The 15905-nt window shown below is 37.5% G+C and overlaps 1 protein-coding gene across 1 annotated transcript; it reads left to right on the top strand.

Annotated features, from left to right (window-relative positions):
• The first annotated feature begins 413 nt into the window (after nt 1-413).
• Nucleotides 414-4413, top strand: LOC135682976 (uncharacterized). The gene has a single exon (XM_065198101.2). The coding sequence runs from the start codon at nt 3250-3252 to the stop codon at nt 4090-4092; it is 843 nt and encodes a 280-aa protein (XP_065054173.2). The 5' UTR covers nt 414-3249; the 3' UTR covers nt 4093-4413.
• Nucleotides 4414-15905: the final 11492 nt, after the last annotated feature.

Raw genomic sequence — 15905 nt, 5'->3', positions numbered from 1 at the left:
GTTCTAACTTATCGAATGGTAATGACTGATTAGCTATATTCACAGTTTGGTTAAATTACAATAAATTTTCAGATTGCAGTTTTTTACCACCACCCTGCCACACCCATTTTGCCACACCCATATTCGCCGAATAACCGAATATTCGTTAAATTTTAAACTGAATAACCGAATAGGAATATCTGAAGGTTTGGACAGCCCTAGTTGCTAACGAAGGAAAATACTTCTAGACCTACAAAAGAATAATAACAAGTATGAGAATAATAACGTGGACATGAGCAATGTGCAGCTTTTTAATAAGAAACTTATAAGATTTTGGGTACTGAAAAAATTGGTTTTGTTAATACCAATTGAGTGGGGATAGTTGGTCCTAGAAAGTATACTGTAGAAAAAAAATGGTGCAGTTTTAAAATGAAATGTTTGGTTGTTGAAAAAAGGAATTTAATATTTCAGAGAATTATCAGAAGAAGTATAATGGTATTGTTTATTTCTTCAAAAAATGCAATTGTTTAACATTGATAAGTAGATATGAATAGTTTTGTAACTGCTTGGTAGTTAAGGCAATGGTTTTTTGGAGGATTTATTTTTTGACAGACAGTTTAGCAGATAGAGATGGAGACTTCTTTTGGTGAATACAAAAATGTCAACAAAATCTAAATAGAAGGTGTATAAGAGCGCTTGAAAAATCGAGTGAACGAGGATTTCTGAGATTTGTTCCTTGGACATTATAATAACTGAACCACGTAAATCATTTAAATGATAAGCATGAAAGAAAAAGCCAACTCTTACCTTTGTAAGACTTGATAACAAGGTTTTTGAAGAGGTACATTTTGTTGTGCTGAATACTATTATAAAGTGGCTCCCAGAGATGAAGTTCTGTTGTCCCGGAGCTGTCGTCAGCAATACAATCTTCTTCAACGTGTAGGGTTTCTCCCGTTCTGAAGAAAAAACAGCGTTTGGGGGTTGGTTTCCGAATGTTATGGTTGCTGTGGTCTTTATGCTCTGGCTAAGCTTCAAGGTTGGCACTTCGCTTGACTTGAGATGGACAGTGGTGGCTGGAGATTTTCTGTTTTTTGATAGTCAAAATTTATGGTTTGCCTAGGGATATCAAATGCAGTTGACTCGTGATTGAAGATCATGATGCCTTCATTGTCTGACTTTGTATTTTTAAGACTTACGGTATTTCTTGAGCGTTGGAGTTCAGTAAGGTATTTATGTTGTTGGGTGTTGTATCCAATGACTTTTTGTACTTTGGACGGGCTTGTTTGTAAATAAAAGTCATGTTACTTGTGTTTCCTTTTGAAATTTTTATCAGGGACAGGCAATGCAAGTAACCTTTGGAGGACTCTAGTGAAAAGAAGAAATAATTAGTCAATGGAACTTTCGAATATTAGCAAGTAGTAAGCACATTATATTGGTTTGTTTTAAGAAAAAGAATGGAAATCTTTTGGTGTTGGAAAAAGTTCTTTTAAGAATTGGTTTCTACAAATAAAAATGTATTTGACGATGTTTAAAATTTTGCAAAAGGCTGCATTTTATTCACAAATATGAGCAAGAAACTGTCTGAGAATATTGATTGTTGATAATTTAAACTGTAGTCAGTAAATGATAATGTCAAGGTTTTGTTTTAACCCACAATGGTAGTTGTGCGCTAGTATATGGATGTTTATTTTAAAAGAATAATATCCACACAAGCCAGAAAAGGTACAAAGACATTGAAGTTACTTGAGGGATCTTGAGATTTCTTTGCCTCTGCCATTTTGATGATGTATTTAAACGTTCTTTTGGTGCAACAAAATATGGTGTAGAACTGCGACTTGTGGTAAAAATGCTGAATTGATTTTATATGTTATCAAAGGGCTAGAGCGTGGTAAATATCATTGTTGAAATATGGAATTTATTTTGTATTTTTTGTTGAAATCGGAAATCGATGATAATTTTTTAGATTTTTGTAGCAAATTCAGCCGTGAAAACAAATGATTATTTGAGGATAATTTAAAAAAAGCTATTGAAAGCATTGTGCTAAGAGCTCTCTAAAATTTTGGTGGCTTTCCGACTGTTCCATTTCTTGGTTGTCTGCCCGTTTTTCCTTTTTCCCTGGGTAGATTGCAAATATCGTATTGACCTTGAACTCGTAGCTCATAAAATCCAACTTTCCCACCTACATTTGTTACTATATAAAATCCTTTTTATGTTAAGAATAAAAAATGCACCGGAAAAGCAAAAAAGCCTATTCCAGCTCACAATGTTGCAGAAACTGGGCCATTTATTGTCTGGAGAGGAGGACAAGAACCAAAAAAACTCTGAACTTTTTTCTTCTGTTCTCTCCACTCCAGCTAATGCAAACTATTAATTAATTCAAACCTGTATGCTGTTCATGGTGAAGAGATTGGCAAAAGTTACACGGCACTGTCTCATGGTGAGCTCGCATGGAGGAAAATTGATTTGATAGAGTTTTGCAGGTTTCTGGCCCACCTAATTTATATGGGCATTGTCAAGATATCCTATTTTCTGGATTGTTATGGTCAATGTTTCTGCCAACATTTAGAAGATATTGTGCAATTCTTGCAATCTTTAAGGCTGTGATCAACAAAATGTGATACACTGGGGTTTTAAATGATGGATTTTAGCAGACTAAGGTCTTCCACTGGCTACAGTTGGGATATGGTAGTTAATACTGGCAGAAAGAGAGGAGACGGCTGGGGTGACTACACGGTGAAGTAGACAACCTTCAAGGAATACCTGAAGCATTAGGTAGACAAAGGTCCACGTCAGCGGCAGATGAGATTTCTGGTTTATTGTCGCGGGTAGCAGCAAGAGTTGTTATCAAGCTGACAGAGCCTTTGAAGAATAAGGGCTACATACTGTTTGTTGATAATTATTATACAAGCATTCCTTTATTTTAATATTTTTCATCTGTTGGGTTACATGCAGTTGAAACCATAATAGAGAGTTTACGAAACAAGACGAGACAGATCGAGACAAGCTGAAAAGGTCTGGAATCTAGTCATCCCGATGCGTTGACCTTTTTCCTGTTACGATTCACAACGTGCCTGTCACAACGCATTGCAGTTTGGCGCCAAATTCAGTTTACTTGAAGCTGCAAAAATGGCAAACAATTTATTCATCGTGCTCGAGGAAAATATGGAAGATGTCGAGGACTAACTTTTATTACATCGTGGTCACGCAAACAACGTTAATCTTCATTTAGAGCTTCCATATTTTAAATATGAACGTTTTAGCTTGGAAGATATGGCCGAAGAGGAGTGCTCTGTTGAAATGCGTTTCAAAAAGCAGGACATATACAATCTTGTGCAAGCCCTTCAACTGCCAGAAATTTATCGATGCTACAATGGTGTCATTGTTGGCCCCGTTGAAGCGCTGTGTGTCTGCTTGAAGCGTTTCACGTATCCCTGCCGGTACGCGGATTTAGTCCCAAGATTCGGAAGGCCTGTTCCGCAACTATGCATGATCTTCAACTTGGTGGTTGAGGATATATATGACAGGTTTTCCAATCTACTGAACGACCTGAACCAGCCATGGCTCTCAAGAGAGAATCTCCAGTCATTTGCTGATGCAATACACAACAAAGGTGCTGCATTGGACAACTGCTGGGGATTTGTTGATGGCACTGTCAGGCCTATATGCAGGCCAACCAGGAATCAAAAAGCTGTCTACAATGGGCACAAAAGGGTTCATGCACTCAAGTTTCAGTCAGTTGTTGCTCCAAATGGTATGATTGCAAACCTTTTTGGGCCTGTTGAAGGTAGAAGACATGACAGCAGATTGCTTGTAATGTCTGGTCTACTGGAGCAATTAGAACAGCACTCGTTTTCCCCAGATGGTGCAACTCTTTGCATCTATGGTGACCCTGCATACCCGCATTGTGTTCACCTCCAGCGCCCGTTTGCAAGAAGAGCAGCTCTCACACCTGATGAGCTTGCTTTTAATCAATCAATGAGTCACGTAAGAATTTCTGTTGAGTGGGTGTTTGGAGACATCATCAACTCCTTCAAGTTTGTGGATTTCAAGAAAAATCTCAAGATTGGCCTCAGTTCTGTTGGGAAATTTTATGCTGTCAGGGCATTGTTATGAAATGCTTTTACCTGCTTGTATGGCAACAGCACTGCAAAATTCTTTGAAGTCGAGCCCCCAACACTAAATGAGTATTTTTTGTAGATATACTTGATTCCACAGACTTGAAAACCAGAAAGGCACAATAAACAGTTTTTTTAAAAACTACCACATTGCCAGAGTTATTATGGCATTCCCAGTAACACCACACTCAATATTGCCACACATGTTGCATTAGAATTCAACAAACCTTCTCTATTATAGTTTGCTGTTCTGTTTATTAGCCACATCTGTTTATAAATGCCCCCTTGATGATAGCTGCTCAAAATTAAGCTTAGAGAGAAAAATAATCTACACCTGTGTAAATTCTACTTATGTTAAAAAACAAATGCCACCGTCAGGCCAACATGCAGGTCAACCAGGATCTCGTTTCCAAAAGAAATCAGTACTGAACTTCCTCCATAAGAAGGAATCAAATATGTCACGCTCAATGGCTGGAAGTTGTGCAGGATCACCCATTAAAATGATGTGCTTACCTCCAAATTGCATATGCTGCAAAAGTGACAGATTCAATGTGAATGTTGTTGACCCTTAAGTTACCAAGATCTGCATGATCTGGATTGAAGTCAGCAACAGTGACTTCTTCTTCATCTTTGACTGCATTGGCAGAATGGGCAGTTGTTACCTCATCAATGAACGTATTGAATTCGTCTTCACCGATCCAGTCCATGTCACATAAGGATTGTGCCATCTTGCGCAGACGAGCGAGTGAGAACCCTCTTTGTCTGGCATCCTGGAGAGCAGTCATGGCGTCGTCTCGCTCTTCAATCAGGTTACGAATGGCACATTGTCTTCGACACATTGTTTGGAGAAATGACAGGCGTTTCTTTCCGCAAAGGCAGATTCAACACCGGCTTTTGCATGTAGTAGTTCTCCTGGTTTTCACCATTCGGAAGGTAGAATCTCCACCGGGCAACAGCTTCAACCTTGCGCTGTTTCCATCTTCTACCCATTCAGTCAACAAGGACTGCCGGACGTACGTCTGACGTGTCTTCCTCATCTGAGCTGTCATCATCCTGCTGTAAATTAGAACGACGACTATTATTAGATCTGTCTAATAAATATTTTTCAGCCCAGTCAACGTATAAAACGTTTTCGAGCTGTCGAGGGCGTTCCATGTACGCATCCAACAGATTAGAATAAAAAATATCATCACTGTCTGTATTGCAAGGAAGATCCTTCTTACGATTAACATTTCCCTTCTTATGTTTGGTGGTTTGCTAATTTTAGCTACGGTTCTAAGTGCAAATGTCGATAAAGGGATCTGCGTGGAATTGCGCAGTTTTATTTTGGGATCATAAGCTGTGGTGTGACAGATTGAAAAAGGGCATTTCACCTCTATGCATGCCCTCCCGCAGAATTGACATGAAACAATAGTCAGGGCTTCCACCAGCAAATGGCATGTCTTGACATAAGAACAACCCACATGATGTTATTTTCACATGATTATAGTGCTTTCCAAACTCTTTCTTGAAGGATTCTATTGCAACTGGTTCCATTGCTCTTCTATACTTTAGAGATGGCAGTTGGTCAACTATATCTGTGGCTCCAGCAATTTTGGAATAGATATTCCTCAATGAGTCTCTCTTAGAATCCCCCTTTCTCAAAGTGGCCATACAAGTTTTGACATCATGTCCCTTAGATCCAGTGATAGCATGCTTTCTAAAGAAATGCGAATGTTGCTTATCTGCCTGTCCTCTGGTTAACATCTCTATTGTGCTTATACCTTCCATTTTTACCTCTTTTATATGGTTCAAGAAATCAACTCTATTGGTAGATTGTAAAAATGTTCTTCGAATGGAATAACCTTTGCATTTTGCACCTCTGTTGCTGGTAACTCTTTCTTTGGCAGTGCTTTAAACATAATATATTCAGACCTTTTACAGACTGTCTCAAGGGATTTTGCCATGTCCTGCAGGTTAAGCTCCTGTCCTGCAAGTATTCAACATGCTCCAAAGGGTCAAAATTCTTCTTGGGGGAACAGTTCAATTCAACTTTCTTTTTCACTATTCCTCCTAAAATGGTCCGTTTTAGCTTTAAATCTTTAATCTTTACTGGCTTCACAACTTTGTTATTGGGTAAACATGGGCAGGACCTTGAAGTGCAAGGAGGATTATTAAGTCCCATTCTGCTCACAGCCTCAATCCTAAAGAGAGCTGCTACAACATGATTGCATGTCTGAGACAGTCCAGCCATGCATGAGCAGTGTGTTGAGACAATGTTTCCCATTACATTTCCCCAAACAGATCCACAGTTTATGTGGGGTATCATTGATTCGTTGTGATGGTCTGCAATTTCCCTTGAGAAAACAGAACTCACTATCATCAGCAATGGGATGAAAAAGTAATGGTGATAGCCAACCCTGCGAATAGAAACTGTAGCCCTTTGACTGTTTATATTCAGAGAGATCATTACTGGAGAGCTCATTTGGATGAAATGACAGAAAGTTATAAATATCTGGATAGAGAGTAACAGGCCTTTCGTGCTCAAGGTGATCCCTAACAAAACAAGGTCTCATTGATGACATAAGCACAACAAGAAATTGACTCGTTTTGAGTTTTCTTAGGCCAATAGGTTGCATTTCTTGGTGCATTTTAAAAAGGCCTCTTTAGAACAACATTTTCACTATCAATTCTTAAATCTAGGTGAGCCTGAAAATTGTCACAGTCATATTGAATCCAAAGAGAACAACAATTTTCGCAATGGATATTATAATTTCTCTATTGGCTGAAATAGTATCCTAAAGTATTTAGCCCTGAATAATATTTATGTGTCATTCGTGACAATAGCAGCGTGAGTGCTAGTGCGATAGAGTATAAATTGTATTAAGCAAAAACTGATGCATTATTGGTCGTCAGTTTTTGACTGAAGAAGTTCAACATGTCCAATTTTGTCAGTTTTTAACAACTGGGATTTCTATTTATTCCTAAAGACTCTTTTGTTTTAAGCTGATGCCACGCTAAAAACCTAGCGCAAGATGCAAATTTTTTCAGTGCAGCATTGATTTCAAAATGAGGAAAGTTTGAAACACAGATGAGTTCATATATGCATTGAAGTACGGAAAATTATTATGCAATGTAACGTCAGTCTAGGAAGAAAGTTTCATAATGCGAAAAGTTTGAAAATGATCCCTTTTTCCTTTTCAAAAGAAAATTATCAGCAACAAAGAGGCTATGTTCATGACTAAACTGTAACATGAATTTAAATAGATCTCTAAACTGTAAAAGGTAAAGAGGCATCTAATTATAGAGCCTTTCGAGTCAAACAGAGGTTGAAAAACCGCTTTCCTCAGCTTATTTTTCATACACCTGGTCACAGGAACAAAAGTGAAATTATATTCTGTGAGGATCTTTCTGTTTGGTCAGTAATTGAAGATAGTACAATTACAACAAATGAGATTGATGACAGTGACTATGAGTTGTACTCAATTAGAATATCAGAATTCATAAGATTATAGTAGAACCTTGTTCTATGCAGCACTTATTATTCGAAAATACATGACTGAATGTCCAAAATTCTTCACCCATTGGCCCCCAAAAATTGCAGAATTTAGTTTAGTGAATGCAAGAAGTAAAATTCCTGCCAAGCTGTCCAATTTTTTGGCAGGGGCCCTAAATATTTCGGATGAATTGATTCAGGATAACGTGCAAATAGAAATTCCTGAAAAAGATCAGTTGCAAGTCCTTTCAATTGCCCAAGACATAATATATGTAGCTTCAAGAAGCAGACACTTTAAGCACTAGGCTTAGAAATCACTGTTAGGCAAATGAGGCACAAGACCTGACCAAGATAGTGAATGGGTTTGGGAATGCTGCTTTCCATTTAGCAGTTTTGTCACTAGATACTGCTTTAGCATATCAAACAGCTAAACAGTGACTTTGTTATACCAAAGGGCATTGTAAAAAATACTCTGATAACAATGTTTTCGGACAACATCGATTTTTGAGAAGAAACAGCAACTGATTTTGGAACAACGCATATGACAAATGGAATCGTAATTCAACAACAGAGAGATTCCAGTGAGCGGCCTCCTAGTTCAGAAAGTGCTGTTCCAATCAAAAAGTCAATTTGTTGTATGAAGCAATTTGTTGTATGAAGCAAGTACCACAACAAATTGAGCCATACTATCTAGGCAAGAAAGAGTCACCAAATTTATATTCAGTGGCAACTAGCATTGACATAGAACTCTCCGAGCATCAATGTCCTCTATCTCAAAGTCAAATAATAGACTTTTCATAAATTGCCTGCAAAGAAATAGGAAGTAAAGAGAACAGTTTACTCCCAGGTTGGACTAGTTTTGATTCAATAATTTCAGAAAAGCCACCTAGGGTGTCTCGTTTTGCATATCTACCCGTTATTGATGCCCCAGTCACAGATATGTCCACTATCAAAGGAATATTGACCAGAAGCTCAGACATAATGATGAAGTTGGATATTTATTGCTCTGTGTTAGCCTTTGATGAAGCTGTACAACAAGTTCCATGGAAGTCTAAAGACTATATAAAACGATTTGTTGTCAGGTTGGGGGATTTTCATGCATGCATGTCATATGCCACTGCAACCTTCTGTAGATTTCCTGAAGCGGGTCTTCAGATTTGATATTTCAGTTTATCATAAAATTTGATATTCATTTTCCATTCCTCGATGATGTTAATTTTTCCATGTTTTTAAGTTCTCAAAAGATGCCCTCGCAAAGTAGATTTCTAAGAACCTATATGTCCATATATACACATCTTGTGTTTGATAAGGACCTATTTATTGAGTCAGAGACAGTGGCTGCTGGTTTTATTGATAGAGTAGTACAACCAGTGCATCAGAGCACAACAAATTGCATATGAAGCTCTCAAGCGAACAGTTTCAAGCATTTTTAATGGTTTTGAGCAATGACAATGCTTTGGAAATAAGATGCTTCATAGAGGTCATGTCCGAAACTGCTCATGATGAGAAATTGTTTCAGGATCATTTGAACTGCCCTTTACTGGAGGACACAGTGTTAAGGGATATGATTATATGCTTTCCTAAGTGATGAATTTCATGAAATTTTTTAATCTTCTTTGTCCCACTTGAAACCATCCTTTTTTCATACAGAGGTTGAGTCATCACCCGTCTATGTCAATTTTTTCATGATTAATTTGCATCTTTTACTTGACTTGTTATATTGTTTTCACTTTTGGGTCATTTAGCAATACTTTTTCTTATTCTTCAACTTTATGGATATCTGCCTATTGCCAACAATTTGTGATATGTAAATAAGTGATATGCAAAGTTTTGTGTTGGGGTTTACATGGATTCCAGAGTTATAGCCATTTCACTGGATGAAGATTTATTTTTTGAAAAAATTTGAGTAAAATTGTTTAGGGAACCTATTGTAATGAAAGTCTTGCAATGGAAAGACTTATTTGGTATATTCATTCTTAACAATGGTTTGTACCACTCGTTTCCTTAAGTGAGCCTTTTATAAAAAAAATCTGAAGATTAGCAATGATCCCTCTTAGAAGACTTTCTTTTTATTTTAATAATACTTTTTTAACCATAAAAAACTTTGCCGAAAGCAGATACCAGCATGAAAATTTGCAATGCTATTGAGTCAAATCTGTCTGTCTGTCTGCAATCTTTAAGCTTCTTTTAGAAGAGTAGAGGGCTACATAGGAATTAGAGGGCGTGACACTGAATCTGACACCAATCAGCAGTTACATGTTCATTTCAATAAACTGTCTTTGTGCTTTCAAAAATAATCAATCAACCTGTTAAAAACAACTCTTGTTTGTAAATAATCTAATTGATTATCTGATGAAGCTTCAAAGACACCCATTCATAGCACAGGAACAATCTTCTTTTTTAAAGGAAATGAAAATGCAGTTGGAGAAAGGAGACTTACTAGTAATTGGTGATTTTGCAGATAATTATTCATTTGTAATGCAACATGATGCTCAAGGGTTCCATTGGAACAACAGCCAGGCAACTATTCATCCTTCTGTGACTTACTACAAGCCTGCCGATGATAAATCAGACAAAATTGAGCATTTAAGTTATGTAATTATTTCAGATTGCTTAAAGCATGACACAGTTGCAGTGTATACGTTTCAGAACAAAATGATGAAGCATTTAAAGGATGCCATTCCTTGCATGAAAAGGGTATCTACTTCTCGGATGGTGATGCTTCCCAGTATAAGAACAGGAAGAGCTTTGTGAACTTAGCATTCCATAAAGAAGACTTTGGAATATCTGGTGAATGGCATTTTTTTGCAACATCACATGGAAAAGGAGCTTGTGATGGTGTTGGGGGGACAATCAAGCGTCTTGCAGCAAGGGCAAGCCTCCAACGTCCACATGGTGAACAAATTCAAACACCAAAGCAACTTTTTAATTGAGCAAAGGAAAACATCAGGAATGTAGTTTTTGAGTTTGTTTCTGAAGAGGAATTTGGAAGTGAAAGATAAAGAGAAATTTTTATCTTAACGGTTTTTGAAAAGCAAAAAAATAGAAGAAACGCAAAAGCTCAATGCATTCATCCCAATGGAAGGCTCTACAACTGAGCTTATCACAAAAGAGTACTCCAGGGCTTACGATAAAAGGCAGGTTTCAGTTGTTCCAGTACAGCCACAAGAGCTTCTGTCATGGGAAAGCATAAATGGCTACATCACTTGTAAATATGATGGGAAATGGTGGCTTGCTTATGCTCTTCATAAGATGAAGGAAAGAAATGAGGCAGAAATTAAATTTCTGCATCTATCTGGCCCTGCTGCTTCATTCACGTATCCAGCTAAATATGACAAATTGATTGTTCAGCGGGAAGATATTCTCACAAAAGTCAATCCTACAACTGCTACAGGGCGCACCTATCAATAACAACAAAGGGAAATTGATCATGCAACAGAACAATTGACCAAAACATAAAGAATGTTTCTTGGTTGAACAACTACTTGCGAAAGTGACCTTAAAAAGTCCTGTTTCTTTTTCTATTGACAACAAATTATGGTTGCAACAAATATTTAGAATTCTAAATGTATGTATTCCAACCACTTTTTCTTATACTTAGAACCTTAGTGCTTCTCCCTCATTGTAATTTATTGTGTGTTACTGAACTAGGTGTCAAAGATTCAACATTTGCAAATAATTTGTTTCAGTGTTCCAACAATTACAGTCCTTATTCTCTCAGAGTAAATCTTGCCTGCCTTGAATTAGAGCCTAGTCATCATTCAAAAGGAAACTTTGCTGCCACATGACTGACACATTATGACTTAAATTGTTCCAGTATAATGATACACAATGTTAAAGAGGCTGTACCCCTGATTTCAAAGGGTTAAATGAGGAAAAAGTGCACCTCATGTGTAGCAGTAGTATGTAACAGAATTAACATGTGTAGCACTAGTTAATACTGTAGTATGTAACTTATTACTGTGGTAGGTTAATGTCAGTTCATATTTTTCTTTTTTTCTTGTAAGAGTTTGTTATTGTTTTTAATATAGAATAGAAATAAACATGTAGTGATTTTAAGTCATTTTATAGATAAGAAATAATAGAAATAACGGCAGAAAGCATCAAGTAATTAATTTTTTATCTTTAGTATAAAATGTTGGAAACAGCTCATTCAAAAAAATGTCTCAAAGCAATGAGGAGTAATATTTTTTCCCAGTTTGGGTCTCTGATCACTTGGGTGTACTATGTCTCCTTTAGAATCCAAAGTACAAAATGTGCCCAATTGACACCAACTGAGGCCATTTCAGCTTGCACCTGATTCCAGTATTTGTGGTTCTCTCTCAACTGACTATCTTTCTTAAAGTAGAATGAGCTTTCCTAAGAACCATCAGGTAAATCATTTTTCATAATCGCACTAATGCTTGAATGGGCATTTAACTTTAATAGCCCTATAGGAACGCTGATTGGCGATGTTCTTATATTTAATTTTGCTTTTGTTGTTGCGAATGCTGTCGTTTTTATGTCTGATTTAACGTGCAGAAAACAAGGAGCCAGCAAGAGACGATATTGCCTGACCTTTGCGTCTTGATGAATTTACTGACTAATTACAATTTAGGGAGTACACATAAAAGGAGGGACGATACAAATGTTTTGTTTGTTATGTTACGTGGATATGAAGACAATGGAAAGTGTTTATGACAGAGACACAATGGAGGACATGATTACGTTTAGACAATGGTCACTAGAGAGCTCCCCCCCTAGAGAGCGAGTGAGCTGAAGCGAACGATGAAATGTTATCTAAAATGTTTGAAAAAATGTTAGTAAAATGTTCGGAAGAAGAGTTGTATTAAATGTTCAAACTACTGTAGATGTTCTTGAAGCTTCGTGTGTCTTTATGTTGTAGAATCGTGCCTTTGTGTTTGCGAGCTTTTCGAAGGATGACCAGGAACCATGATGTTTGCGATGCAATGCGATGTGATGCTTGCGATGCGATGCAATGTGAGGTTTTGTGAGTAGGGTGACCAGGAACCTTTGGATGCTTGCAAGGCAGGTGATGGCACTGTATAATGAGTGCTGAGGTGCTGCCTTGTGTGTGCTGCAACATTTTCTGGGCGCGGAATGTTGTCGACCTAGCGTGATAAACACCAGCTTTTTGTAGGGTGTGCTGCCGAACCTGTTTGATGTTGTGTTTGACGAAGGCATTTGCGGGATTCTGTGTGTACTTCAGCGAAGTGATGAACAGTGTGGTGCTGTTGGACAGTTTTCTGTGCTGTAGGATGGTGTCGGTCGAGTGTGCTGGCGAAGCGGGGTTAGTTGATGAGGTGGATTAAAACATTGCACGAAGAATGGGTTGAAACAAGTAGACAGCCATCACAAATCCAGGGTGCATCAGAACAGCCAACAGGACGTTGTTTGTGAGCCAGCGTAGGCATTGAACGTGTGCGTGATGGCAGTTGTAGCGTGATGAATCCAGGAATTTGCGAGTGGTTGACATTGAGACAGTTGACATAGAACAAGTAAAAACAACAGTGCAGAACCTACCAGTCGGTCACGTCGTGGTCACCATTTATAGGAACGCTGATTGGCGATGTTCCTATATTTAATTGTGCTTTTGTTGTTGCGAATGCTGTCGTTTTTATGTCTGATTCAACATGCAGAAAACACGGAGCCAGCAAGAGACGATATTGCGTGACCGTTGCGTCTTGATGAATTTACTGACTAATTACAATTTAGGGAGTACACATAAAAGGAGGGACGATACAAATGTTTTGTTTGTTATGTTACGTGGATATGAAGACAATGGAAAGTGTTAATGACAGAGACACAATGGAGGACATGATTATGTTTACACAATGGTCACTACAGCCCAATTATTTTCTGTGTCACCAGGAACCGCATTAATGCCATCTGAGCTGTTACTCGAATAGCCGCAAGGGAAGAAATGGAGACCTGTTTTTGTAACAGTGTTGCCTGTTATCTGAGAATAGCTTTGGATAGCCACCTCCTTGAGCATCTGCACATAATGGCATCTTTTTTTCCAAGGGAATATTCCATTCTCAATGTTTTAAACAGGGAAAGAGGATAGGGTCGCTATTGAATTTTGTTGCGTTGTATGGCTCCCCAAACTGCCCCAAAATTGCTGCCTGTCAAGCGTAATGTCCTGAATTAAGCCACATTGGGAAAGCCTCTGTTCTATGGTGTTCCATGCCAACCATTTTTTCTGTGAATTACTCACTTTACATTTGTCAATGAATGCTTCTTTGTTGGTTAAGAAGTCTTCTACCAGGTCTTCTATTAGCTGCAGGATTAACAGGTTATTGGCTTGAATATATGGCAGTTCTGGACCAAGTATCCACTGAAAAGGATACGTAAGCGCAGTTTCACAAAGTTCTTTGTAAAATAAAGCACTGTCTTCCCACCAACTTCACGCCATGTTGATCTATAGTCTGGCTTTGGCGTGGGAAATAAATCTGACATAGGCTTGAGTTCGATGAACTTTTTAGGTCTCACAATCCAAGAGTTCAGAAGATCCGTTTTGGAAAATCCATGTTTATTAACGAATAAAGTTGCAGCTGCCATATGTCCACAGATCTATTTTTCTTTTGGACACTGACAAGGACTAGTAGAGATACCCCCTTCACCGTCAACAGTCAGAGACACGTTGTAACACTTGTCCTTCATTGATGCTCATACAACAGCCTTAACTTCATGGCCAATTAACTTGACATGAAGAACAAAACCTGACTTGAGCTTCAGCTCCCCTTTTTTCAAACAGTTTGTATCTTCTTTAAAAAACTTGACCATTCCAGTCAGTTATATTACCCCCGCCATAACTTCTATACTGACAAGGCAAACACATCAAGTGTTGATTCAAAGTACTGGGCAAGAAAGCATGATTTAATTGATATAAATAGAATAAGTGAACTTTGTAAAAGCGAGAATTTGAACAAATATTTGTAAATATAGACGTCAGCTCAGCTCAAATGTTTACAACCGCAGTATATTGTTGACATTTATTCTGGTTCACCTAGTTGCAACCAACGTATCTAAGCATGCACATGTTGACCAATCAGAGGTCACCCCACTTTAAAGCCGAATAATTTGTTCTAGTAATTAAAGTGAGAATTGTGAAGAGAGATCACACGATGTAATTGAATTGTTACATGAATATGTGAATAACGTTTTGAAACCATCGTGAGCCTCATTGTCCCCTGACTGCCTTCGGAACTGGTTACCATACTTCTAATTGTATCTGAGTTCATTATTTTTACTAAATGTAACTAGAAAAAATATGAGAATTGATAAAAGTTTATGTGAATTCTTTAACAACAACTACTACATGGCAGCACATGATAATAGTTTTCACAATTAAACAGAATTACCACACAACATATATCTAGGACAGAGAGAGAAGATTGCTAACCAGAGTTCTGTATTTTTGAGCTATAATTTCTAGCCCAATCTCGACAATCTGCAAAAAAGACTTATACTTGGATTAGCAACTCAGAATCATGTGGTTCTTCTACACCAAAAGTGCGTGCAGCTCAGCTTATATGGTAATGATTACTTCATGACAGACCGACAAGCAGATGGATATTTGAAAAATTTCTCGTTACTAAAAAGCTTTACCTCATTCACAAATTCACCTCTGTTATCCGACAAAAAAGAATGGCAAGCACAGTGGCGGAAAAACAATTTCATTTAGCAATTGAAGTTTTCTTTGATGGACCAACAAGATCAATTCCCATCATCTCTAATGGATATGTTGCCTGTTGAAAAGAGGCGCAAGTTTTTAACAACTATATTTTCAGGGACAACCCTGATTAGCAACTACCCTGATTTTTAATATGATTTCAAGTTATTCATGAACAATAGGTTCTTTTACAACACCTCAAAGCTCTATTTAGTATTTATTGCAAGAGAATATCTGCTAGGTGTAATAAATGATCTTTTTTGTTAACTACCCTTTCAAAAATTTGCATTGTTAGAAATTAGCCTTGATTTACTTTGAATATGAGAAGACTCACTTTGATTGGCTGCAGATCTTCTTTGATCACTTTAATTAGGCAGCTCTTTTGGCATTTTTCACAAGATTCAATCTAAAATCAAATGACAACATCTCCAATATTTATAGACACCAATAAATTGTTGTAGGATTAAGAACATAGAAAACCACTGTCTTAAACAATGATGCATCGATAGACCTTTAGTTTTTATCAACAGGAACAGTTAGTTTTGACAAAGACCTTAAAATGTGCAAAAAGTTTGCATCTTTAAAGCACCCTAAAGAATTCGAGATATTTCAGAGATTTATTACAGCTTCAAATATATGAGACAAACGAAGATAATAAAAT

Source organism: Rhopilema esculentum, unplaced genomic scaffold (assembly GCF_057945365.1).
Source record: "Rhopilema esculentum isolate cy_ngs unplaced genomic scaffold, ASM5794536v1 HiC_scaffold_30, whole genome shotgun sequence".
NCBI classification, from domain to species: Eukaryota; Metazoa; Cnidaria; class Scyphozoa; order Rhizostomeae; family Rhizostomatidae; genus Rhopilema; species Rhopilema esculentum.
The sequence above is the reverse complement of the archived record's forward strand: the minus strand, read 5'-3'. Positions and strand labels throughout refer to the sequence as shown.

What these genes read in the sequence shown, in the direction of transcription:
- LOC135682976 (XM_065198101.2), top strand. Translation starts at nt 3,250, where the DNA reads ATGGCCGAAGAGGAGTGCTCTGTTGAAATGCGTTTCAAAAAGCAGGAC.